The 26,454-nt window shown below is 41.4% G+C and overlaps 2 protein-coding genes across 2 annotated transcripts; one reads left to right on the top strand and one right to left on the bottom strand.

The window, feature by feature from the left end:
• The first annotated feature begins 9,064 nt into the window (after nt 1-9,064).
• On the top strand, nt 9,065-16,225 carry LOC141617211 (uncharacterized). Its single transcript, XM_074434395.1, has 2 exons — nt 9,065-9,153; nt 15,428-16,225. The coding sequence occupies exons 1-2, from the start codon at nt 9,104-9,106 to the stop codon at nt 16,113-16,115; spliced, it is 738 nt and encodes a 245-aa protein (XP_074290496.1). The 5' UTR covers nt 9,065-9,103; the 3' UTR covers nt 16,116-16,225.
• Nucleotides 16,226-18,281: 2,056 nt separating this feature from the next.
• LOC141617209 (uncharacterized) lies at nt 18,282-25,512 on the bottom strand. Its single transcript, XM_074434394.1, has 11 exons — nt 24,767-25,512; nt 23,528-23,623; nt 23,163-23,266; nt 21,853-22,109; nt 21,629-21,751; nt 21,242-21,330; nt 20,893-20,998; nt 20,239-20,336; nt 19,416-19,673; nt 18,765-18,851; nt 18,282-18,599 (listed from the first exon to the last, which is right to left on the bottom strand). Exons 1-11 carry the CDS (start codon nt 24,857-24,859, stop codon nt 18,585-18,587), a joined length of 1,326 nt encoding a protein of 441 aa, XP_074290495.1. The 5' UTR covers nt 24,860-25,512; the 3' UTR covers nt 18,282-18,584.
• Between the last annotated feature and the right edge of the window lie 942 nt (nt 25,513-26,454).

The raw sequence follows: 26,454 nt of genomic DNA, 5'->3' as shown, positions 1-26,454 counted from the left end.
AGAGTCTTGGGCTAAGAAGGCGTCCTTTAGGTCGGCGAAAAAGATATCCGAACCGTCGGGAAGCCCCTTGTACCGCTTTTGAGCCATCCCATGCGAGTCGTTGGGAAGACTCGGCACCGCACCTCATCAGTGCTCCCATACCGACATGTAAGACTCGAAAGCCTCGGCGTGGTCGGTCGGGTCGTTGTCTCCTTTATATGTGAAGGCCGGCAACTTCACTTGGTTGGCACGGCGGTGTCTAGGACATAATCACTGAGGGGCTGTTTGACCACGTGTCGGATGACACGCGGCGACCGACTTCTCGCGTTCCTAGTCCGGCTTCTCTCCTCGTAGCGGGAAGGACTTCTTCTCCGGCTCGGGCTTCTTCTCCGGCTCTCCGAGCCGGGCTTCGCTAGTTCCCCGGTGTGCCTCGTCGGTGTTGCGGCGGCGATGTCCTCTCCCGAGTGCGCGAAGGACTTACGTTTACCACGACCACTTTGGGTTCCTCCGTCTTGGTAGGGTCCGCTTCTCCCGTGCTCCGTTCAAGTTTCTTGGAGTCACGTTCGGGCCCCGGCCTCTGGACGGCTTCCGCCGCTCGTGTCGGCGTGCCTATGTGAGCCGGTGTACTCCCAATTAGGTCCGGGAGTGTCTTCGATTTTGCTACGTCAACCACCTGTCCCATGATGGTGACCTGGTTGGCGGACGGCGTTGTGTCCGGTATTATCGGCATTCCGAATTCCGGTTGGACTACTCCGCCGGTGGAGGGTTGCACTACTCCAGAATGGTGAAATGTATCATCTTGGTGTAGCTCGGTTTCGTCGGTCACGACTACTTGTTGTTTCGACATCTTAGCTTTTTGGGTGGGTTTTTTGTGTTTTTGTTTTTGTTGTTTGGGAATGAATGTGACTAGCTTCTAGTTTGCCTTCCCCACAGACGGCGCCAATTGTTCCGGGTTTAATTCCGGAAGCGGTGTGTTTGTTACCACTCGTAGCTAGTAGAATGATGTCCTTGCTTGAATCCTCCTCGCGGTCTCCCGAAACGATGAACAAACGAGGGCTCGGCTTTGGCGAGCGTACTCACTCCGACGCTCAAGTCGGAACTTAGAGAGAGGTTGTTGTAACCTGGCTAAGAGTGTATTGTAGAGAGATAAGGAAGATATTACCAGATGAATAGTGGTTATTAGGTCAATTTGTGGATCCTTTCCTCAATGAAGGTTGAGGAGTATTTATAGGCATTCACCTTTTGTCACGTAGTGGCCTAGTGGCCAAGTGGCTATCAGGTGAAAAGACCGTTGTACCCTCGGCCGATGGACCTGTGGCAGGCTCGCCGAGGGTCTTGGATATGAGTACGCGGATCTGTGTCCCGCCAGGTTGTCCGGCCGAGACCAGTGACAGTAGATGGGCTTCACCGCTAGACCGTCTAAGTCGTTGACTTTGCTGTGAATACCCTTGACCTTGCTCAATGTGTTGACTTGGTCAGCGGTGCAGAATATGCCCCCATCAATGTGAATCGCTTCTAAGTACTATTATCAACGTATCCTGTTCAATATTAATTCCTACTCGTTACTAGCGTATAGTTAATTAATAAATCCTATTCAATTAACAATACTAACGTTAGAATGAAGAAGTCGACTAATAGTTGTACACGTAGCAATTATCAATCAACACCCATAAAATTAATAACCAAACAATTCACAATAATCAAGATAAGAAATTAAAACATTCAAACTCACAATCGTATTAAGAGCGCTTCAATTGCTTGAATCCAAGATAAGGAATTAGTTACACATAGTCTTGAAAATAACAGTAATAATAATAGGGTTTCTCTAAAGCTGCGTAAGTTCTCCTTTTATAAAACTCCGCTAATCACTTATATAGTAATAAGGTAAATAACTAAAGTAGAAAATAATAATAATAATAATAATAATAATAATAATAATAATAATAATAATAATAATAATAATAATAATAGTAATAATAATAGTAATAATAATAGTAATAATAATAGTAATAATAATAGTAATAATAATAGTAATAATAATAGTAATAATAATAGTAATAATAATAGTAATAGTAATAATAATAGTAATAATAGTAATAATAGTAATAATAGTAATAATAGTAATAATAGTAATAATAGTAATAATAATAATAATAATAATAATAATAATAATAATAATAATAATAATAATAATAATAATAAATAATAATAATAATAATAATAATAATAATAATAATAATAATAATAATAATAATAATAATAATAATAATAATAATAATAATAATAATAATAATAATAATCGATTTAGGTTGCCACTGCTCAACGTTCACTGCCGCCCTATTCTTCACCACCGGGACTGCCGCCTCTCGCCGGCCTTTCTTGACGTCGGCCTTAGGTATCACGGTGTGCCTTTAGGGTTGCGGTTTTGCGTCAGATTGGAGGCGTTTTTCTTCTAGGGCATCAGTGCGTTTTTCTTCTAGGGCATCGGTTTTCCTGTGCTTTTCCGCCGTTGACTGCTGCCAACCACCCCACAACGACCATTTAGACCTCACGTCGCCGTTCAGAGGAAGGTGTTGTGGTTGTTTCAGCGGTGGTTTTCCTGGGTTGCGGGGGATTTTATCATACAGCGGTCTTTTCAGGCGGCGTCTTTAGAGGTTCACTGTCGCCTATCTGCGATCGGTGTACACCTGCGCCACCATCCTCTGGCCTTTAGACCTCAAGTCGCCGGTCAGTGTTGTGGTGGATGACGGTCGGGCCAGCTGTTGCCCTCCGGTGAGTCCTCTGCCTGTTTTGTTTTGCTTTTCTTGTTCTTTTTTCTTCTTCTCGCTTTAGGGTTCCGGTTGCTGTTGTTTTGCGGCTGGTCGTAGCCTTGTTGTTTCTTGGTGCGATGACCAACCCTTTGCTGCCGGCCTGCCCTTGTTGGGGCTGGGTGTTGTGGTGGGTTATACGGTTTGCTTGTGCCGGGTGCATAGGGTTGCGGTTTGTGGTTGATTGGTGTCGGTGGTCAACATGACCTGGAGTGCCTCTTGTTGCTCGCGCGGTTGCCTGTGTGGTGGTTTTCGTGCGGGTGTTGGTTTGGTGGCTATATTGGTTTTTGTACAGGTAGGGTGTGGGGTTTCGCTGCTTCCTTCATGCCCGAGCTTGTGCGGTACCATTGTCCTTTTTCGAGTCTTCATGCTTGTCGGGATGGTTTTGGTAAGGGCCTTACTAAGGCAGCTTGGCAGAAACATTTTCAAGACCGACATTGCCTTCATGGTGCGCTGGAACTTACGCGTCAAACTCTTACTGATAGTTTGACTGTTTATTCCAATACCGAGAGTGTTTTAAGACGGATGGGGCTCTGGTTGTGTGGGGTGTGTTTTATGACCCGTACCACTCGTTCTAGATGTCGACATAGTCGGGGTGATATTGTGCTGTCTCCGGAGCGTGTTGATGGCCTCTACAGTTTTCATATTTATGGTATTCCAAGACCTTTGGCTCCCTCTACTTCGGTTTCTTCTGATGATGGTGTTGAGCTTGTTCAGTGGTCTATATCTTCCCTTGATCGTTTATTGTCTTTGGGCCTCCGCACCGTAAAATTTATTCCTCCTAAGTGCCGTCTTGGGTTTGCTCGGGCTTTGAAAGGAGCTCTGGATGATGTGGTTGATTCCCTTAGTGATCTCTCCCGCTGGGTTCGGTTACCTGTTTTACCGCTGTGTCTGCTTAAGACTTTCGCTCCTCGGAGTAATGTTGAGTGTAGGACGGCTATTCGACGCCAGCGTCAGGAGGAGAGTATTGCTAGGGCTATCCTTGCTTGGGGGGTACCTGGGAGGGTTTGCAGCTGTTGCAGGAGTGTTTTGATGAGGGTCCTTCTTTGTTTACTGTGGAGGAGGACCTGGATTTGGGTGAGCATAACCTCCGTCAATGCCGGCGGAATATTTCGGATGGTCACTATACTGCTGCTGTTCGGGTGCTTTCTTCCTCTGGGGTCACCCCCTACTCCGATGCCACTCTTGTGGCCTTGAGTGAGAAGCATCCTGTCGCCCCACCTCCTTCTTTGCCTCCTTTATCTGGGGATCATCATCCTCTGGTTGCCTCTGAGTCAGTGGTTTTGGATATGATTCGGAGCTTCCCTCGTGGTATGTCTTGTGGGAGGGATGGTTTTCGTGCCCAGCACCTTATGGATTGTTTGAGTGGCGCCGTTGTGACTATTTCTGATGAGTTGATCACTTCTATTACTAGGGTGGTTAATCTTTTTCTTGAGGGTCGGTGCCCTCTTGCTTTGGGAGAGTACATTGCCAGCGCCCCTCTCACGCCGCTTGTTAAACCAGGTGGTGGGGTCCGTCCTATTGCTGTTGGCACTGTCTGGAGACGGCTTGTCTCTAAGGTGGGTGCTTTTATGGTGGGTCCTTCTTTGTCGTCTTATTTCTTTGGTTTACTGATTTGGGGTGGGTGTGTCCGGTGGAGGAGAGGCTATCTTACATGCCTTGAACCGGCTCATTGAGGCTCGAGGTGCTGAGGTGGGACTTTCCATGTTACTGGTTGATTTCCAGAATGCTTTCAACCTTGTTGATAGTACGACCATGTTTCAGGAAGTCCGCCGACGTTGCCCGGTTCTCTCCCGTTGGGTGGAGTTTTGTTATTCCAGCCCTGCCCGTCTTTTTTATGGGGAGCATTGCTTGTGGTCTTGTCAGGGAGTCCAGCAGGGTGATCCTTTGGGTCCGTTGCTTTTCGCTTTGGTTTTGCATCCCTTAGTATGCAAAATCCGGGACACTTTTGACCTCTCTATGCAGGCATGGTACTTGGATGATGGCACCATTGTGGAGGATACTTTGGAGGTGGGGAAGGTCTTGGATTTGATTATGGCGGATGGCCCCCGTTTTGGACTACACCTTAATGTCTCCAAGACGGAGGTCTTTTGGCTTTGCCTGAGGATCCTCGAGTCGGCTCCCTAGGGTTCCCCCCCCCCTCCATTGCTCGGCCCGCGAGGGGTGTTACAGTTTTGGGTGGACCTGTCAGTACTTGCCCTGGTCTAGCAATGAGGTTGTGGCGAGGAGAGTAACTAAGACCATTGAGCTAATGGACTTGGTTGCGAGGATTGAGGACCCGCAATGCGAGTTGCTTCTACTTCGAGCTTGTACTGGTATTTCTAAGCTCTATTTCTCCCTTCGTACTTGCTCCCCTAGTGTTTTTGGTTCCGTCCATCTTCCTTTTGATGCTGCTCTTCGTTCCAGCTTGGAACGTATCGTCACCGCGTTTGGCCCGGGTTTTGGGGATTGGCAATATAACAACCCGACTCACCACTGTCGTAACACAACCCAATAAGATGGGTGTGCACTTTTGGGCCAGTTATTTGTCCTCACTTAAGCCCAAAAGCACAAGGCCTTGTTACTAAGTGGTGGGTGGAATCCCTTATAAACATATCGCAACCTCCTCAATTCCCCGATGTGGGACAACTTTACTCTCAATAACTTGGGGTGTTACAATCTCCCCTACTTAAATAACACAACGTCCTCGTTGTGCCTCCAACTTGACCGCAGCCAAGCCCAAAATCCTCCCCCGCTAGGTGTGTGACCCGGGTACTCCCGACCACGGGCTCACCACACGGTCGCAGGGTCGCTCTAATACCATTTATAACAACCCGACCCACCACTGTTGTAACACAACCCAATAAGATGGGTGTGCACTTTTGGGCCAGTTATTTGTCCTCACTTAAGCCCAAAAGCACAAGGCCTTGTTACTAAGTGGTGGGTGGAATCCCTTATAAACATATCGCAACCTCCTCAATTCCCCGATGTGGGACAACTTTACTCTCAATAACTTGAGGTGTTACAGGCAGTGGCGCCTTGCTACTTTCCCTTTTCATCTTGGTGGTCTTGGTGTCTATGCGGCGGGGGATGTTTTACATTATGCTTTTATTGCGTCCCGTTTGCAGTCTGCTGATTTGCAGGCTAAGCTCCTCGGACCCTCTGGTATTGTAGCTGCTGGCCCTGCTTTTGATGATGCCGCGCGAGGTTTTACTGCGACTACAGGCTCTGGTATCTTAGGTAACCCTAATGAAATTGTTGCCCCAAACTTATGAAGAAATTGGCAGACATTTATTTCGCGACGGTTCTTTCTTTCCTCGTGTCTGTTTTCTCTTTGACACCTCGCCACTTGCTTTGTGGCGATCTCGGCGGGTTCCCACTCCTCCGATTGGTTGCGTGCGGTTCCTATCTCGGGGTTGGGTCAGACTATGAACGGGAGGACGTACCGTAGTGTGCTTGGGTATCGTCCTGGTGTTCCGTTATTCACGGTCTCTCGCCTGTCCGACTTGCTCTCGGGATTTTCTTGATGATGTTTTTTGGGGACCACGCTGTTTCTTGACTTTTGGTATCGTGGGCGTTAAACATCGGCATAACCTCGTCCGTGACACTCTTTTCGACATCTGCTATAGATCCGGTATTTCTGCGGGAAAGGAGGTTGATGTTGGTTTGGTTGACGGGCATGGGGTTCTCTTCGTCTTGGGATTTGCCGCTTTATTCTTGGGACAGGAGGCGTGATGTGTGCGTTGACTTGACCGGGTCTTCTCCTTTGACTCGACTGGGATGACGAATTTTGTGCCTGGCGGGTTGTTCTTGATGTCTTTCGGGAAGTGTGCTAAGTATGGGGATTTGTGTGCGGCAGCGGGTTATGGTTTCCTTCCATTCTCTTTCTCATCACTTGGGGAGTTGGGTTCGGATGCTGTTGCCTTGCTCAAACAGATCCAGAAATTCTCGGCATTTCAGGATGCGGGGGCTCGGGTGGCCGCTTACATTTTTACTAGACTTAGCTTTGCTGTTGCTAAGGGTGTGAGAGCCCAGCTTGTTTCTCGGCTCCCCACCAATTTCATGTAAACTTTTGTTTTTCATTTAATGAAAGTCACACAGCATCCTTTTATAATAATAATAATAATAATAATAATAATAATAATAATAATAATAATAATAATAATAATAATAATAATAATAATAATAATAATAATAATAATAATAATAATAATAATTGTTCCGGGCGTAATTCCAGAGCAGATGTTCGTTACCACTCGTAGCTAGTAGAGTGATGTCCTTGCTAGAATCCTCCTTGCGGTCTCCTGAAACGATGAACAAACTGAGGGCTCGGCTTTGGCCGAGCGTACTCACTCCGACGCTCAAGTCAGTGAACTTAGAGAGAAGTTGTTGTAACTTGGCTAAGAGTATATTGTAGAGAGATAAGGAAGATATTACCAGATGAATAGTGGTTATTAGGTTAATTTGTGGATCGCTGTGAGGAGCGACGACTCCTTCGTAGTCCTTCTTCCCGATGGTCATATCGGGGATGTCGGAAGCGGGGGTTGCTAAGTTGGGCACAAAGTTGATGGCCTGATATAGTTCATTCAGGTGCCGTTTGTACCCACGAGCGGACTCGCCGTTCTCATTACATTGCCCGATGACGACATTGATTACTCCTTTCCGTTCTAAGACGGGTTTCTTATTTGATCCGTCGGCATCTGTTCTTCGGCCTCCGGCAATATATTTGCCTAGGCTCCCCTTCCGGATCAGTTCCTCAATGGCATTTTTCAGATGTCGGCAATCGTTTGTTAAGTGGCCGGTGTAGCCGTGGTACTCGCAGATTGGCTTGTGTCACCGTCGCCCCTCGGCTTAGGGGCCTTTCCCACTTCGACCTTCGTTTTGCTCGGGCGAAGACTTCGCGCGGATACAACCAGGGGGTGTGATCATCGTCGCTTTCGGTAGTAAGGTGCCGAACTCCCCGCGCCCGCCGAGTTCTCGTTTCTGGCGGACTTATCGGACCGTGACCTATTGTCGCCACGGCGCCTTTCATCCGGCCGTCCTCCGGCGCTCTTCTTTCGAGGGCTCGATCTCGCTGGGGCCTACCTGTCTTGTGGTAGTCTTCTACTTTGATGGCCGATCGGTCATCTTCCGGCGGCGTCCGTGCCCAAACCTCCGTGCTTGATGAGCTCGTCTTTTAAGTTTCCCTTTGGGAGGCCCTTCATCGCTCGAAGCCGCCGATTCGGGGTTGATTTCCCGAATCTGCTGACCTTGCCGTCGAACCTCTTCATATAGCTTCGAGAGACTCGCCTCCTCCTGCTTGATAGTTAGGAGGTCCGACGTCTCCACGACCGTCCTTTTGTTACAAGAGTACTGGGCTAAGAAGGCGTCCTTTAGGTCGGCAAAACAGTATACCGAACCGTTGGGAAGCCCCTTGTACCAGTTTTGAGCCATCCCACCTAATAACCACTATTCATCTGGTAATATCTTCCTTATCTCTCTACAATATACTCTTAGCCAAGTTACAACAACTTCTCTCTAAGTTCACTGACTTGAGCGTCGGAGTGAGTACGCTCGGCCAAAGCCGAGCCCTCAGTTTGTTCATCGTTTCAGGAGACCGCAAGGAGGATTCTAGCAAGGACATCACTCTACTAGCTACGAGTGGTAACGAACATCTGCTCTGGAATTACGCCCGGAACAATAATAATAATAATAATAATAATAATAATAATAATAATAAAATTCATTGGAACAAACCGAGTCAAATAAAGAAACAAAAAAAAAAAACGAGTCTTTAATAAATTGAATTACGCAAGGCTGGACGCTGAAACAAGCAGGCTCGCGCCTCGGTCGCGCTTCAGTCGCACCTGTGTTGAATGCAGGTCGTGAAAACTGCTGCCGCGTCTTAGTCTTTGTCCCATGCGCGCACGATTAGTGCACCTTAAGCGCACACGTCTCAGGTATCTTCATAGGTATCCGGGCCCATCTTTCCTCAGACTTGGACTCTGTTTTAAACTTGTAAAACCGGCCCAATAGCTAACCAAAGCTCACTAACAAATAACCTGCAATTAAGCTCCATAACACTACTTCAAACCGTCAAAACCATACTAATTCGCTCCAAATAACTACGACTAAATGAGTCGTATCATAATACTATGCTTAATACAAGCTCACCCGTACAAATACAATATCCAGAAATTAATACTAGCGCATACACATTACTTAGGGAGTACAAAATTCAAATCTTCCGTGAATTGAATATAAAAATAGTTTGGCGCACTCAAAATATCAGAAAATCCAAAGTTAGAAAGAGAAAAAAAGAGTAGAAGCTAGAGAGAGAAAGCACAAGTTGCTCTAACATGGCGGGAGAAGACGATCAACAGATTCAACACTACTCGATTCTCGAGAGGTTGAATTCGTGCTCTATATTTACATCTTTTAACGTTTAGTTTGACACAATCGTTGATCTTAATTGATGAAAATGAACATTAAAGCTTAATTTGACGGAATCGTTGCTCTAAATTTGATTAAAAACAACATATTTGAAGTTACGTTTCTGCTACTGTTACTTGAAAGTCCTAATTAGGATACATAAGTGAGAAATTAATGCTGATGTACTGCCGTACTGTCACTGATGATTTATGAAGTTACATTTCTGCTACTGTTGCTTGAAAATGATGATTTATGTTAGTTGATGATCATATATGTATATCGGATGATTAAGAGAGGGAGTTAATGTTGATTATTAAGACCTAATTGACTTTTGGTTGAATTATTGAAATTCAGATGGATTTCGCTCTCTTTCTCCATGTTACTAGTGTAAAGAATATGATACTTGATAATTACAATGCTAATTACAATTACAATTTATAGTGCTAAATGCTAGTATGAACATATAATATAGTTACTCTAATTACAAATATACATAGCATGATTTTAGGAGTGAATATTGTGATTGATTGAGTGTATAATATCTTCTAATTGAAGATATTATTTGGTAGGAGTATTGTTAGTCTTGATACGCTCCCGCAAGATGGACGGTCGTAGTGTTAGTCCGATCTTGGAAGTGAGTAGTGCAAACCGTGGCTTGGGGAGAGGTTTGGTAAGTGAGTCTGCGAGTTGGTCGTCTCCGTTGATATGTTGCACACGTATAGTACCGAGATTGACTTGTTCGCGAACGAAGTGAAAGGCAAGCGCGAGGTGTTTCATTCTCGAGTGAAAGATAGGATTGGCTGAGTAGTTGGTGGCGCTTAGGTTGTCACAAAAAATCACGGGAGAGTTGTTGGGACAAATGTTGAGCTCGGACAGTAGAGATTTTAACCAGAGAACTTCAGCAGTGGTGTCGGCTATAGCTCGAAATTCGGCTTCGGTTGAGGAACGAGATAGGGCGCGCTGTTTCTTTGAGGACCAGGCTATTGGGTTTTGACCAATGAACACAAGGTAACCAGTAGTCGATACATAGTCATCTTGGTCACCAGCTAAGTCGGCGTCACAATAAGCATGAAGATTGAGAGGAGTGTCTTTTAGCAGCTGAATGCCGAGGTGTAGAGTTCCAGCAAGATAACGGAGTAGCTTTTTGAGGGCAATCCAGTGAGCAGCCGTGGGATGAGTCAGAAATTGGGCTAACTTGTTGACGGAGAATGCAATGTCGGGGCGTGTCAGGGATAAGTATTGCAGGCTCCCGACTATGGCGCGGTAGGTCGTGGCATCTTCGATAAGGTGATCAGTGAGACGGAGCAATGGCGGGTGATGAAGCATAGGCGTGGTGGATGGACGACATTCAAGCATGTTGTGACGGGTCAGTAAGTCGGACAAATACTTCGTTTGATTGAGGTGGAGTCCTTTTGATGTGGGCGTGACTTCCATGCCTAGGAAGTAAGAGAGTGGGCCAAGATCTTTAAGCGAGAATCGAGCGGCGATGTCGGAAATGAACCTGCTTATGGCGTTTGGTGATGAACCTGTTACAATTATGTCATCAACATAGACTAGAGCATAAAGTTGAGTGTTAGTGTTATTAAAAATAAAAAGAGAGGAATCAGATATGGAATTTCGAAACCCATAGGAAATAAAATACGTCTTTAGTTCCGTATACCAAGCACGGGGCGCTTGCTTTAGACCATAGATCGCTTTTCGTAGTTTGCAAACATAATTGGGTGTGGCAGGGTCGGAGAAACCGGGTGGTTGAGTCATGTAAACCGTGTCAGTGAGAGTTCCTTGCAAAAAGGCATTATTAATGTCTAATTGACGAAGGGGCCAACCATTGGTAATAGCGAGAGATAGCATAAGACGAATGGTAGTGGGTTTAATTACGGGGCTAAAGGTTTCCAAATAGTCAATTCCGGGTCTTTGGTGGAAGCCTTTGGCAACTAGACGTGCTTTGTGTTGCTTTAGGCTACCGTCGGGATTGTATTTGATGCGAAATACCCATTTACATCCAATTACGTTATGGGTAGAGTCGGGTGGTATCAATGTCCATGTATTGTTACGAGAAAGGGCGTCATACTCGGATTGCATCGCTGCTCTCCAAAGAGGGTCAACGAGTGCTTGTTTTATAGTTGTTGGGGTGACATAGGTGGTGGGTACAGTGGCAAGTTTCGCATATTTCGGATTGGGCTTTCGGATATTATTTGAGAGTCGGGTGTTATGGGGAGGGGGTGGTGGTGGTGGAGGGGGTATTGTTGCTGGGGAGGGAGGGGCGGGAATCGATGGGGCAGGGGAGGACGGGTTGGTAGGGGTCGGGGAAGAGGGAGTGGAGGCAGTGGGGTGGGTCGTGGTGGGTGTAGGTGTGGTAGAGTGTTCGAATGAGGGGGATGGAGGGGGTACGGGTTCACTGGTGGATGGGGCATGATCAGTGGATGGTGGCGGTGTGGGCATGGTGAAGGTGCACCAGTCAGACGGGGTAAGGGAGGTAGTTGAAACAGGGGTGTCGATGAGAGTTGCATATGGGAAGGTGTCATCAACAAAGCGAACATGACGGGACGTATAGATACGGGATGTAATGGGGTCTAAGCAGAGATAAGCACTTTGCGTTGGTGAGTATCCGATAAAAACGCATTGAAGGGAGCGATTTTGTAGCTTGTGGGTAATGTATGGTCGGAGCCATGGGAAACATAGACAGCCGAAGTTGTGTAGCTTGTGTATGTTCGGTTCTTGTTTGAAAAGTGTGAAGTAAGGGGATTGATTGTTGAGGGTCGGGGTCGGGAGACGATTAATTAAATAGGAGGCTGTCGAAAAAGCATGAGGCCATAGATGGAAGGGTAATTTGGCGTGAGTGAGTAATGAGAGTCCGGTTTCGACGATATGTCGATGTCGTCTTTCTGCAAATCCATTGTGTTCGGGGGTATGTGGTGGAGAGGTGAGATGATTTATACCATTGAGATGAAGATGAGAGGTGAGTTTTTGAAATTCACCACCATTGTCGGAGTAGAATTGTTTGATTGGTTTATTAAAGAACTTTTCGACGATGGCGCGAAATTTTATAAACGTGGGGGCTGTGTCGGATTTGCGTTTGAGCGGGTAGAGCCATATATAGTGCGTGTAGTGATCGACGAATATTACATAATATTTATAAGATTCATGAGATGTAATTGGGGAGGTCCATAAGTCTGAAAAAATTAGGTCGAGAGGTGCTTGAGAGGAAAGAGTTGATTGGCCAAATGCAAGTTTATGGCTTTTATTCAATAGGTAGGAAATACAATTATCAGATAAAGGAATGCGTAAATTAAATTTCGAATTGAAAACACGGATGATTTTATTGGACGGATGGCCAAGTCGGTGGTGCCATGAAGCTTGACCCGGAGAGACGGTGAGGAGAGCTTTGGGCGGATGAGGAGTCCAAGTGTATGAGCCGTCAATGAGTGGTCCTTGGATGAGAACCGCTCCCGTTGGAAGTGCCTTTATACAAAAAGAAGTGGGTGAGAATATAGCTATAGCATTATTGTCACTACAAAACTGTGAAACGGATAGAAGTTTTCGAGAAATAGACGGAACAACTAAAACATTATTAAATTTAAGTAAAGAAGAGGAGGATGAGAGTGTGAATGAACCAGTATGTGTGATGTTCAAGGAGGAACCGTCACCAATAACAAGGTCATCGGGTCCATCATAAGCATGGTGAAGGGACAAGGTATTGAGGTCATCGGTTATGTGGTGCGAGGCACCACTGTCCACGGTCCAAGATTGAGGAGTTTGAGCGGATGGGTGATTGGCAGTGTGAGCGTGAGGAGGGGGACCTCGTGGTTGGCGTGTAGGGAAAACGATGTTGGGATATTGGGTTTGGAGGTCACGGCAATCGGAAGCGACATGCCCAACACGATCACAGAAATGGCAGCGGCCTTTGTAGGGCTTGGAATAGGTAGGTTGGTTCGTATTTGGGGTCGTTGATTTGGGTGGATAGGTGTTGTTGCGGGACTGATAGGGTGGGCGGTTATTGTTATTGTAGCGGGTATTAGCGGCATGAGCAGATGGAGTGAATGTCGGGGTAGGAGGGTTAGGTGTGTGTTTCAGGCGTAGTTCTTGTTGAATGAGTTTTTCGTGTAAAGCTTCAAACAATATGGAGGTATCCCGTGCACGAACAGCTTCGATGACGGAACCATATTTCTCATATTTGAGACCACTGAGTATTTTGGCAGTGAGGTCATCGACATCCATGGGATGTTCGAGTTGAGCGAGATCGTCGGCACACGCTTTGATGGATGTCATGTATTCGGGGATAGACATGTCATCAGTGTGTGTGATGTTATCGAGTCGATCTTTGATTTGAAGACGGTGACCACGGGAGGAGTTGGCAAATGTGCGGATTAGGGTTGTCCATGCCTCGTGTGAGGTCATGTCGTTGACAATGAGGGCTGCAATGGGGGAGGATAGGGTACCGGTTAGCGATCCGAGGATGAGTTGATCTTGCCTATACCATGTGGAATAGGCCGGATTTGGAGTGATGACGGGTTTGGTGTCGGGTGGGGTCGGGTCTTTGGTGATGGTTTTGGGTGGCGGAGGATGACTGCCGTCAAGGAAGGAGAAAAGGGCGAGGCCGTTCATGATGGCTCGCACTTGGAATCTCCATTGACGGAAACTGATTGTATCCTTGAGTTGGATACAATTGGCAAAGTTGACAAGGGTGAGGGGATGTGCGAGTTCATCGGAATTGGCGAGTTGAAGTTGGTTCGACATGGTGATGGGGTCGTTTGCAAAGGACGAAAAGCGAGTGTTTGATCGAGTATCGGGAACTGAAAATTTGACGGAGATTGATTTGTGTGATCGTGAGGATCGAGTGGCTTAAGATACCATGTAAAGAATATGATACTTGATAATTACAATGCTAATTACAATTACAATTTATAGTGCTAAATGCTAGTATGAACATATAATATAGTTACTCTAATTACAAATATACATAGCATGATTTTAGGAGTGAATATTGTGATTGATTGAGTGTATAATATCTTCTAATTGAAGATATTATTTGGTAGGAGTATTGTTAGTCTTGATAACTAGTACGCTGCTGAAGAATACGGAGTACTCCGTATTATTCTAGTTATTTAACTAGTTTTAGTTGAAGATTTGTATAATTGATGATGTGTTCATCAGTTTAGTTTTGCTAATTGACTAGTTTAAATCTAGTTGATGAAGGTAATTAATTAATTGCTAGTTTAGTTGATGAAGTACACGTTGTTTGGAGTTTGTTTGGTGATGATTATCAATTTATCATGCATTTGCGTGCTAATTGACATTATGTGAAATAAGTTGATTGACTAATCTAGCTCTTTCGTAGACGTTTGAATGTTTGAAATCGAGGTGTCAATCTTTCTCCGTTTTCAATTAAGCTCTAAGATGTTGCTTGGAGTTTACTAGTTGATCAGAAATGTATTTATTTCTGCTGATGCATTAGCACTATACTATGTGATGCATCATGCATCAGCTAAATGTGTTTGACAATAATTAGCACAAAAATCGTAAGTTGGATAACATACTTTATGAGGTGTTGCTCAATCTTTCTCGGTGTTTGAGGTAGTTGATAATGTGTTTAGCTTACTTAGTTTAGTTAATCAACTAGTTTTGTATATTAAGCAACTATTCACAAATATCCATTTTCGTGTTTCGCCAGAAATAAGCTCTCTGCAGAATACAAATGCTTGAAAAAAAGTGAACATAATTGGACCTTTCCTCTTATCTGATAATTTGCACTACCACACTAGAGTCCAATTGAATGGGCAATATACTGAAATACCTTGATTTTTACTATGACCAAGCCAAGCCTTAATGCCATTAGCTCCGCTCTAGCGAGTAGCGACAGAAAAACCTTGTGAATCCCCAAGGACACCCTGTGCTTGCCTGCGCTGGGGCTCTGGATTCCTGATTTACATTAGGGACATAACCACCTTGAAGGTGGAAGTGTCCATATTATTGTAATTTCATTTGTGCTTTGCATATGCTCGTCACAGGATCTACAATCTTTCTCTATGGCTTCTTTCAGCTATGATATTCTCTTGGGAGTTAAACAGCGTAACTAACCATGTAACGATCCAGTAGTTTATCTGTTAAAATAATTTCTCTCCTAATTTAATTGATGCTATGCATTATGCATTTTTGATATCTAGGAGACATTTTAATGGACTAGTTTGGTTCTATAAGATTTATTTCCATATCAGAGCTAATGGACCACGTTGATGTTTCTGTTCAATCAGTAATGACAGGAAGGCTGAGGAGAAATATTACGCAACACTACTGAACAACGCAATCATGTTGCCTCGAAAGTTGCTTCTGGAGGAGATGAATAGTAGCATGGATGGTTATGAAGTGACTGTGTCTCACTACACCTCCTCTGAGGTCTTTGATGATATGAAGAGTGATCATACTGTGGATGTGAACTTGGAGGGCCTGATAAATGAAGCTCGCAGTCTGAAACCGAGATTGAAGAAGAAATCTGATCGTGGATTCCGTGTCCCTAAGAAACCTCTGGTTCAACGTCTAATCCCTTATATCTACAACAGCACTAAAGTCTACAGGATTGCTGCAACCAGGAAGTGGAAAGTCTCTGCAGCTAAAATTTGCCGAAGGCTATACGTCATTGCAATAGGGCTCAAGTACATGATCAAATCAAGCTCCCCAATTCTCCGTAAGCGTGCTGCACAACTGACCAAAATTGTAGTCGACGATGAAGAGGACTACATGCTTGCCGTGGAAGCCAAGAATGCAGGTTTTACAGGAACCCTCGTACTCACCAACCAGCTGAGCGTGTCTCAATCAGAAGAGATAGAAGAAGATGCGATTGCTAAAGGCTTCAAGATCCATGTTATGTACACACTCGCAGAAAAGAGGAAGGCGAAAGAAGATGCTGCTCCTGGGTCCCAAGAGAAGAAAGCAAAAATCTGATTCACCGCTACATCATTCGCTCAAGTTGAAATTCTTCTTTGTCATATGATGGATGACCACTCTCCCATACTACAGTAGACCACTAGACGACAGTAATCGTATGTGCAGGTAAATAATAGGCTAATAGACAATGTTTTGGGTAATTGCTTAATACGGATACTGCAAACTACATACATAGTGTGCTTGTGTACATATATGTCATGTCATCCCAGACGTGTCTCCATTTTGGCATGCGTACGTACATCAAAAAATTTGTAGGCTCGGACTTGGTGTTTGTTAGCTAAAGCTGTTTGTAATTGAATGTTGCGTTTTAGCATGTCAGGTTCATCTCGGGATTTATGCTCATGGCCTATCTGCTATGAATGTATTGACATGTGTGACAACGTATGTGTTACATTGTCACTAGCTATTATGAGCAACAGGTTTTGCTTCCGTGGTGCTAACTCGTTTGTATATCCTAATACCTGCAATTATTCTCGAATCCTCGTCTTATACTCCGTATGATAGTAATCAAGTAAATTGCGTTACTCTTACTATGTTAGAAATATCAGAAACGAGTGCATCTTCAGGTGTAATATTTACATTGTCTTTGATATATGGCTGCTGCTATTTCATATTAATTACTACTGCTACAGTGCTACTATTCGGTGGTCCTGCTGCTATTAATTCCTACTCGTGGAAAGGCTCGTCTTGGCTGGTGCTTATGAGCATGCTAGTGTACTAGTCTTGGTCGTCTTGTATTGCTAGTGCATTAAGTTGGGAGGATGACAATATAACTCAAAATCAACTTCAACGAAGTGGATTGTTATGGTAATTGGTAAGTAGCACACCCAAGTGTGATGTCTGGTTTTTATTTGCTCTTGATTTCTGGGTTTTCAGGCCAATTTACGCTACCAGAAAGCACACCCAAGTGTTTGTCGCGCACTCTCAAAGTGGTTGAGATCAATGATTATTGTGGGTATATTGAAAGATGCTGCGGTGTTGAAGGTCATGAAGATTTATACAGTTCAGGATCACTCAGAATCTGAAATGGACGGATTAGTGCAGCTGTTATGGTTTGCAGGGCTTCAAGATTAGGTTTTTAGATGGAATGGAATATGTATGTATATAGCCCTACGATTCCCGTTATTGTTCAAGGGTCCTGAGTCACCAACTCACCATAGATTCATACTTTTGTTTATCCAATGTCTCGGTTACAGTTGCATCGGAAATTGCATTTTCTTAAATAGTTCTTTTGACATAGTCGCACGGCAATTAGGCCTGCCCTACTTTACGGCTCCGAGTGTTGGGCCGTGAAACATTGTCACATTCAAAAGATGAGTGTGGCGGAGATGCGCATGTTGAGGTGGATGTGCGGACATACAAGGAAAGATCGGTTAAGGAATGAGGTGATTAGGGAAAAGGTTAAAGTGGCGCCAATAGAGGACAAGATGATGGAAAACCGACTAAGATGGTTTGGCCATGTGAGAAGGAGACCTATGGACGCACCTTGTGGAGTTAGGAGGGGAGACTTGGAGAATGAAAAAAAGTCCCTAGAGGCAGAGGAAGACCGAGACAGACATGGTTGAGAGTGATAGAGCATGATATGAGAGTTCTGGGGCTTGAGGAGAGTATGGTGACGGAGAGGGCACAATGGAGGGAAAGGATACATGTGGATTTTTAGTATTTGATGTTTTTTTGACAGATTTAGTGCTTTTATTTATTTATTTAATTTAAAGAAATTAATTTATTTATTTATTTTTCTCCCCTTTATTACACACTTTTTCAACAACCACTTTCTTATAGATTTTATCTGGTTCATTCCGGATCCTTAACTCTATTTCGGTTTTTAAAAATCATTTTAATCTTTTCTCTCGATTTAAATTTTAAGTTTTTATAAAAGAAAGACGGAATCCGATTTTAAAACCCCTAAGTTCACCTTGACTTTCCATTACATTTTCGTTCTCCCTTTTGTTTTTTATCTTCCCTTTTTTATTCGCATTTTGAGGCGTGCGTGCACCCATGGACGGTTCGAAAGGATGATTCATGTCAGCCGACCCCAAATCATTTTGGGATTAAGGCTCTGATGTTGTTGTTGTTGTAGTTCTTTTGACATAGTCGGTTACGGTAGCTTAATGTAGCAAAGAGGAAGTTAAATAAAAATAGGAGCAAATGCTAAACAAAATCATAAAAAACACAGAAATTTCATTCAATTAAAATTCCAAACAATTCCTGTTCGAGTGTTTTTACAAACCACAAGAAGTGGTCATATTTTAATAAAATCTATACGATTAGTACAAAGAATGTATAGGATCTACAAAAAAAGTACAATCCATTCTGGACTGTATGTGAATCAATAACTTTATCATTACTACTCTATAATACAGTTATTAAAAAAACTCGCAAAAGGGAAAAAAATATATATGCGGTTATGCCGTGTGGTTTAAGTAATTTCCGACTTGATCAGACGGATATTGTACATTGTTCCTGCTATATTTTCTTTGCCTGAAATTTAAACAAAAACTTCTATGAACACAATATATAGTTGTAAGGACTCCGTTTAACTTCAACAATCAGAAGAGTCGAATTCTCTTACAGTCTTACTCAAGAACTTTTATCCAATCCCAAAAAATGAAACAAGAAAAGGAGAAATAATGTAGAAAAAGTTACCTGTTGTTTTAAATACTTTTTATGTAGTTTCATTGCATTAACACAAGCTTTCTTGGCATCTAAATCTCCAGCTATATCATTCAAAATCTGAAGAATATATTTCGAGTTAAAGATACATAAGAATAATATATTGCAAATTGAAGTTTTTTTTTTTTTTGTGTTGTGTGTGTAAAGGGAGCTACAACAATTGTTTCAAGTTTCTAATAACCCGTCTTGAGTACCACCAAACCATAGTATCAAATTTCAGTTGCGGTCGGGGCCTTATTTTGTAAATGCGGCGAATAGTCTTAAAATACAGTCGAGGAATCTTCAAAAACTATGCAAATAGGATTTCAAACTTTCAATATTGAGGGCTTAATTGATGCCAAGAGCTAAACTAGATGACATATCTTATATCTAACACGCCAGTGTAGGGTTAGGATAAAGTTAGCAAGACTGCATAATATATCATTCTTGCCACTCAGGCAGTCCCATGTCATCGTTAGAGTTGTACTACGCCACTACGGTTAACCAACAAATGCAGGGTTAGGGTTAGGGTGAGCCCAGTTGACCCAGCTCATTGGCCATTTCTACTTCGTGCAGTAAATGCATCACACAGGTAAACTATCCTATATGGGATAAAAAGAAACTGTCCAGAAAGAGAAGACGAACCTTGACTACATCGTCCAGGCCACGAGCTTCTTTCAGGAGTTTGGGGCTCTTTTCTTTCAAAACACTGACGACAAGGAAAACGGAAATAGGAAGAGGAGCATCTTCTTTTACTCCACTTTTCATATTTTCCCTTTCAAACTTCCCATAATGGCGCATTGATTTCGTACGTCCTTTAGATCCATCGGGATTATCACTAGCAGAATCGGAATCTTCATACACAAAGTAAAGGTCTGGATCATATTCTAAAGCCCACATCATCTGCAATCCGGAACAGAGAATGATCAGTTGTATACTTGTATCTTCATTCAAAACAATGCAAACCAAATGAAAAGTGAAAAAACAATTAAGGCATACATGTTAAAACTCGTTTTCTATTTAATTCACAGAAATCATAAATTTCTTCAGTAGACTTGTATTCAAGAGAAGAGCAAGTGTAACAGACTAAAAGTGTGTTTTGCTGTACTGTTTCATCCGTAGATGATCTTTCTTCATACTAGTACATGTTTGCGTCAGGCGGATATCTAGTTAATCTGGCTTATGCCATGGGTTCTTTTCATGAATGAACAGTTCATCCCTTTGCATACATAGCTTTTGTGAACAGAGAAGACCCCTTATACTTGTTTTTATTTTTTTCCTCGTAAGAATATCTCCATAATTTTTCTCACACACTGAGGAATATCAAAGACTATAGGTGCATTGCAAAATGTGAGAACAAGCATTATCCCTTTTCAAAATGGCAAGACTAATTAGCCACCATACGATAAGATCAAACAAACAAGAATGCAAACATCTAATTTCTAGATCAAAAGCAACAATTTCATACCTCCCACAGGTACAGGGAATCGCCAAACGAGAATTCTCGGCGAAACAGTACCATGAGCATTCGAATGGCAAATAGATAATCACCTCCTCCAAGTGTCTCTGTTATCCAACATCAAAAGGCAAATTCATATACTCATAAATGAAAGCAACTGCATCAACACTCAACAACAACAACAACAACAAAAGAGATTTGATCCTAGAATGACGTGGGACTGGCTGACATGAATCACCCATTCACACACTATTTATGTAAAGATACCAATTTGTTTGTTTCGTCTTTCCTTTTCTTCCGTTCACACAGTGTATTTGTGATGACCTTAATTTTTCCATGTGTTCTCGCTGCGTTTTTCATTTCATCTTTTTTCATAGTTTTAGCTCAAATCGATGGTTCAATGGGTGAATGATGTTAGCAAGGCCAAATCATTTCTGGACTATGGAGTTGTTTATCAGTTAATTTATTTAACAAGCAGAAACATATTAAATGCAAGATACACAGCTCAACAGAGGATAAAGTAAAATACAAGCGGAAGAAAGGAGTAAATTTGAACAAGCTGAATGCAACTTAAAAAGTAAATCATATTCAGTGAAAATTACTCCGCACATCTGAAGAAAGGAACCATCCTCGCTCAGAGAAAAGAACCAATGTTGATCATACCTAGATGCTGATGAAGTTTGGGATCAACTATTTGAGTAATCGCTGCTAGATTACTAAGTTGTGCCTCTACTCCAACAGATCTGCCAGTAGATCTGAAATTTCCTCGCTTTAAAAATTCAAATGAAAAATATTTAGTAAAACATTGTACCAAAGCATCAATATACTTTAGATGAAAAGACAGCTCCCCAACTGAGCTTCCTCCCCTCTTCTACCAAGCGGTTAGGGGAAGATAAACCAGAAGTGCTTAAATAAGACCGCACCCACAAGGGTGAGGCTGTTCTAATCAGATACACGTGGACCATACCAAGCAGTGTGAAATATTAAAAAAATAAAAATAAAAATAATGTACCAATCGGCGCATAAGACGTTCAAAGCACCAAAAGGCGTCTGCTTCATTTTCCAGGAGAATTATCATGGGGGAGCATAGATCACTCATTCCTGCACGTTTTGAAAAAAGAACTTCAGACCTAACGTATCTTAAGTTACAGGTGACAACCACACAATAAGATGCTAGAGTAAGTTTAGTTCAACTAGGCTACAAGCAAACACAAATCATCATATGAGACAGGCTTATGATAAGATTATCATGACGGCTGACCCATATAATAGGGTAGTTATTCCATGATTTTGACTTTTAGTGGGTTACTGAGTAAACGATTAGTGCTTTCCTTCATCACATTATATTAATACGAAGCTGTCAATTGGCAAGCAAATGCGAGAAAAACCAATGACTGACCTTGGCAATAACCGACATCTTCATCTATCCAGGCATAAACAGATAAAATATCCCAAAGTTTAGCAAGATTTTCTTGCTTCTCGAAGAACACGAGTGCCCTGTCAGTACGTTTCACATCGAGACCTGTTATAAATATTGCCAGGCATCATGAAAATAAGATTGGTAAGGAAGTATCAAGCATAAACTTCAATTATAGATTAGAACAAATTTGTCTTGATGCCAACCTATTTGATGTAAATGAAGCTTCCACTGAATTTCTTTCTGGGACATAGGACCAGTATCCTTCTGCAGATTCTCTAATGTCGAAGCATCTAAAGCTCCATCCGTACCAGGTTCATTTCCCATATTTGCTTCGAGTAGTACCAATGGATCTAGAATTGGTTCTCCTTTCTCATTGATTATAGGAGCTGTAATAAACCTACCACTGCCAATCAAGGGAAACATCAAACGGCAAGTGTCCTTCCAATTAGCATACTGTACCCTGCAATTCCGAACATATGACTGATATTAGCAACTGTATAGACGAATTTGTACTATGGGTAGAAAGAGTGAAAGACTAAAAGACTGAAATACTGCTAGTAATATCTACGCATAACATGAGTGATGAGTCATAATAACATGTACTTAGACATTTACTTTGACTGTCTGTTGCGTGTCCCCTCTCGGGCCTTCCAACACTTAATGTTACTCCATTACGTAGATGATAAATCCCAAATCCATTGTATAAAGTAACCGGGATTTCCATAAAAACTAAAAAAAAACATAACCTTTTAATAATCTAAAGAATGTCAGATCCCTGACTATAAAAAAGGAATTCTACACTGATCAGATGCACACAAAAACAACTCGGGCCATATAACCGTAAGTCCGTAATTGCATCCCATCTTTCGTACTACCAAAGCCTCCAAATTTAAAGCTGAACAATTCAACCATAGAACACAGACATGCTCACTAGTTTAGTAGTTTCCACGAAAACAAAACACAAGGTATGAGCAACATAATAGTATAGTAGAGGATTCTCCAAACTCCAATGCCCCAACCACATGGAAAAATACCAGTAATCCTGATGAACACAAGGTTATGTCGATAATGCCACATGGTGCAATGAAATGACCCACACGAAATATAGAAGCGTGACAGGTTTGTGAGTGTTGACAACTCACTTGTGAACCAAATTAGCCAACTTCATTCAGGCCCAGCAGTTTTCTTGAAGACTAAATAGATTCAAATCCCTATGACCTTGGAATCCTAAAGTTAAGATTTCAGACGACTGATTCGACAACAGTGGCAGGTAACATCAAATAACTTTGCATGATAATTAGAATATATGAACTGATGAAAGAGAAAAAAAACATAGATTTTTTTTTTTTATTTAATGAATAACACGAGGAAGTTCACAATCTTCACATGAACATCTCAGTCTCCAGTGTCTAGATCATGCAATAGAGCTACAGCGATTAGCTTCTTTGTTAAACAATCAGGCATTACTCAAATCTGAAGTTAAGTAAATATAAGGATATGATCTAGAGACTACCTTCTTTGCTCCCGTATTTGTGATCGCTCTTCATACGTGCTGTTTGGATCAAAACATCCTAACAAAAATTCCCACACCTCTCCCCTAATTGATGGATGTATCCCCTGATTAACGAATATACATTAACAATGGAAACACTTTCAAAGGTGAAGAAAGAAGACATTTAGACAATGATGAATCTGACACAGAGACATAGTAGATAGCTTGCATCTACTATTGGATGCAAACTACCTTATATTTTCACATATTAAAAAATAAAAACGCTGATTGATTTTTAATGTTAATAGAATTTAGCGTTCAACTTGAACTACATCAAACACTTCCTCGGATAAATAAAGCTGAAAAAAGTTTCCTGTGAAACTTACCCCTCGATGAATCCTGCTCAGTGTTTTGGTAAAATCGACTTGGCCTTCTGGAGAAAATGAAGCTTGCCATTTTCTTACACTTAAGGTTTTACCTGCCTGCAAATGATGATAAAAAGAAATAATTAATACTCCGTATATAGTATCATGAAACAGCAAGAAAAAAACATTTTGTAATGTTACGTCATTGTGCTTCTTTAATTAATCAATCGCCAATGCTGCAGAGTGCAGACATAGTTCTTCCCAGTTCAAATATCCAACAAAGAGTTATTCACATCGGTTATAATGACAGACCGCAAAGCAATGAAAAAAGATGGATACAATATAAGATAGTCAACAAATATCTGCCATCAAAACCATTCCTGCAATACAATGTCCAACTAACAAATAAAGAGCAGCTGAAAAAATACACCCCTTCATAAAGGGAAAAAAGAAATTTGAAGAAGAGCATCCTACATCTTCGCAGCATAATCAGCTGTTCTAATAATACTTTCTAATTAAGGACTGCCTAATTCTAGAGAGTAATAATATAAAATGCACATAAAACAAGAATATTGGTTACAATAGTCACTCAATGGGCATCCCGCTAAGGCGCTAATGTCAGCTAGCTGGTAAAGTTATTGTGTGGCGGTAATCATAATCTAGGTTTTATACTTGTCAACATACAGTCTTGTGGCTCCTATTACATCGATAAGAAAAATCTTGACCACCTAGGCATCGCCATATCTTTGACAAAACAAAATTTGGAGCCGAAAAACAATTTGTGAGCTAAACATTCAACCTAATGAAAACAGAAGCTTTTCATACCCAAACATTCTACACCATTTCCACAATTAAAATCTCAGCAACCATTGTGATAACAAGTATCATGATCATGCCAATACAAAATCATGACCTATTCTAATGTGCATTCACAGGATATGGGTACCAGCGGCGGTGTGCACCCGTTGTTTGTGGAAAACGAAAATTAAGAACGGGGTGTTAATATTTGAAGGTTTAAACTGCAACCCGAGAATTTAAATCCCAGGTTCGCCACTGATGGGTACACACTATTACCTGAATCAATGGATCATTATATTCTAGCAACATATAAGCACATTACCAACTACCATGCATGATACTCAAATGAAATAATGGTCATTTCCAAAATTTAAAAACATAATGGACCAAATCAAATAAAGTTGGGATTAAATTAAAAAAAAAAAAAAAAAAAAAAAAAAAAAAAAAAAAAAAGTCACAAACCTTGATCCTGAACTTGGACTTAGGAGCATCAGTGATCTCAGGTCTAACTTCATAATATGAATCTGCAGGTTGTCCAGGGTCTAACCACATCATCTTGAAAAACTTCTTAAATTACAAAGTTTGCTCCTTTACATCAAAATTTAATCAAAATCTTCTTTTTATTAGCACAAAATTGCATTTAACAAAATATCCATCAAGCTAAAATCCCTCCAAAAAAAAGAAATATCACATAAATTGACTCAAAATTCTTGAAAAAAATTAGATAAATGGGAAAAATAAGAGGAACCCTGATCACAATGTAAGTTAAAGGACAAGTCCAGGAGACAAATTCAATGACCCAACAACATTATTAATTTTTCAATTTGGGAAAATGAAATGCTATTTTTATCATTTTTTTTATATATTTTTATTTTAGGGGTGTTTTTTGATAATCTGTAATGGTGTTCTTCTGGTTAAAGGGACATTATTTTGTCAAAGAAATGGAGGGATGCCCTGAAGTGAAGTGCTTCTCCATTGTATATCTGCCTGTCAATTATCATTAAGCTTTTAATAATCTTATTGATATTACAAAATTAGCATTGAATGTTTCATAACCATGATAAACTTATGGCTAATTGTTTTTGTTGGTGGGAGATTGTTTACTAATTTTGCTTTGAATCCATTGGATGTTGGATAATGAGTAATTGAAGTAGTATAAATGTATAATATTAGCATCAGATCCTTGATAAACCATTTTTACAGGGATTGAGACTTTGAGAGTAGAAATGCCAAAGCCAAACCCATTATAAAAAGGTGGGGTTAGTTTGGATTCGCGTTAACTTGGATTCGGGTTAGTTTGTTTTTTTTATGCTTAGGGTTAGGCTAAATTAAACGGAGTGTTTGTCGATTTCATGGTTTTTAGCATAATTGATAAGCTCGGTAGCCCGATTAAAGGTCGTTTTTAAAACCAGTTAATTAGGCTTTAGATTTGACCTTATGAATTACGAAATATAAATTACCTAACTTGAGGTAAATCAATAGCTTATATAAAATATAAATCGGAATTGTCCAACCTAAGTTTTGTACTAATCTCGCTTTAAGGTGCACATTATCTAATAATGACAATTTAGAAACCGTACTAATTGGAATCAGTCTATCAGCTTGACATTCAATTTTGTAACTCTAACTTAACATCAGATTAGACATTACAAAAACTTAACATTTGTTTAGTTATCAAATTGTTGGAACCAATTTTGATGTGTTTGTCCTGAACTTGTAATGGCTCTTGATGCTTTCGTATGTGGTTGGAGTATATTTGCTACTTCTTTTATGTCAACTTAGTGTGATTGTTAATTACTTAATATTCTTGCTCCCGAATTATTATTTCGAGTCAATATGTGGTACTTTTGCGAACATCACACTTCATATATCCCTAAATTATAACTACATAGCAATTTAAAGTATACGATCGCATTCACTCTAACACAAATATATATGCAAGAAGATATGCACCTTAATAGATATCCATTGGAGTATTTGACCATTCTAACTAAAATATTCTGAAGATATATAAATTTGTTTATAAGCTTGTTTTGCTAAATGTCCAATAACAAATCAAATTTTAAGAATCAAGTCCAATAACTCTGAATTACTCACATCAATAAATGAGGATGAAATAATCAAAGACTTTTCATTAAATTTGGAATGAA

This window comes from Silene latifolia, chromosome X (assembly GCF_048544455.1).
Source record: "Silene latifolia isolate original U9 population chromosome X, ASM4854445v1, whole genome shotgun sequence".
Taxonomy (NCBI): Eukaryota; Viridiplantae; Streptophyta; class Magnoliopsida; order Caryophyllales; family Caryophyllaceae; genus Silene; species Silene latifolia.
The sequence above is the reverse complement of the archived record's forward strand: the minus strand, read 5'-3'. Positions and strand labels throughout refer to the sequence as shown.

Excerpts from the sequence above, each read along its gene's own strand:
- LOC141617209 (XM_074434394.1), bottom strand. The coding sequence starts at position 24,859 with ATGATGTGGTTAGACCCTGGACAACCTGCAGATTCATATTATGAAGTT. Across the intron at positions 23,624-24,766 it reads AGTCCAAGTTCAGGATCAAG|GCAGGTAAAACCTTAAGTGT; the intron begins GTTTGTGACTTT and ends CATCATTTGCAG. Across the intron at positions 20,337-20,892 it reads CAAACTTCATCAGCATCTAG|AGACACTTGGAGGAGGTGAT; the intron begins GTATGATCAACA and ends GTTGGATAACAG.
- LOC141617211 (XM_074434395.1), top strand. The coding sequence starts at position 9,104 with ATGGCGGGAGAAGACGATCAACAGATTCAACACTACTCGATTCTCGAG. Across the intron at positions 9,154-15,427 it reads CACTACTCGATTCTCGAGAG|TAATGACAGGAAGGCTGAGG; the intron begins GTTGAATTCGTG and ends CTGTTCAATCAG.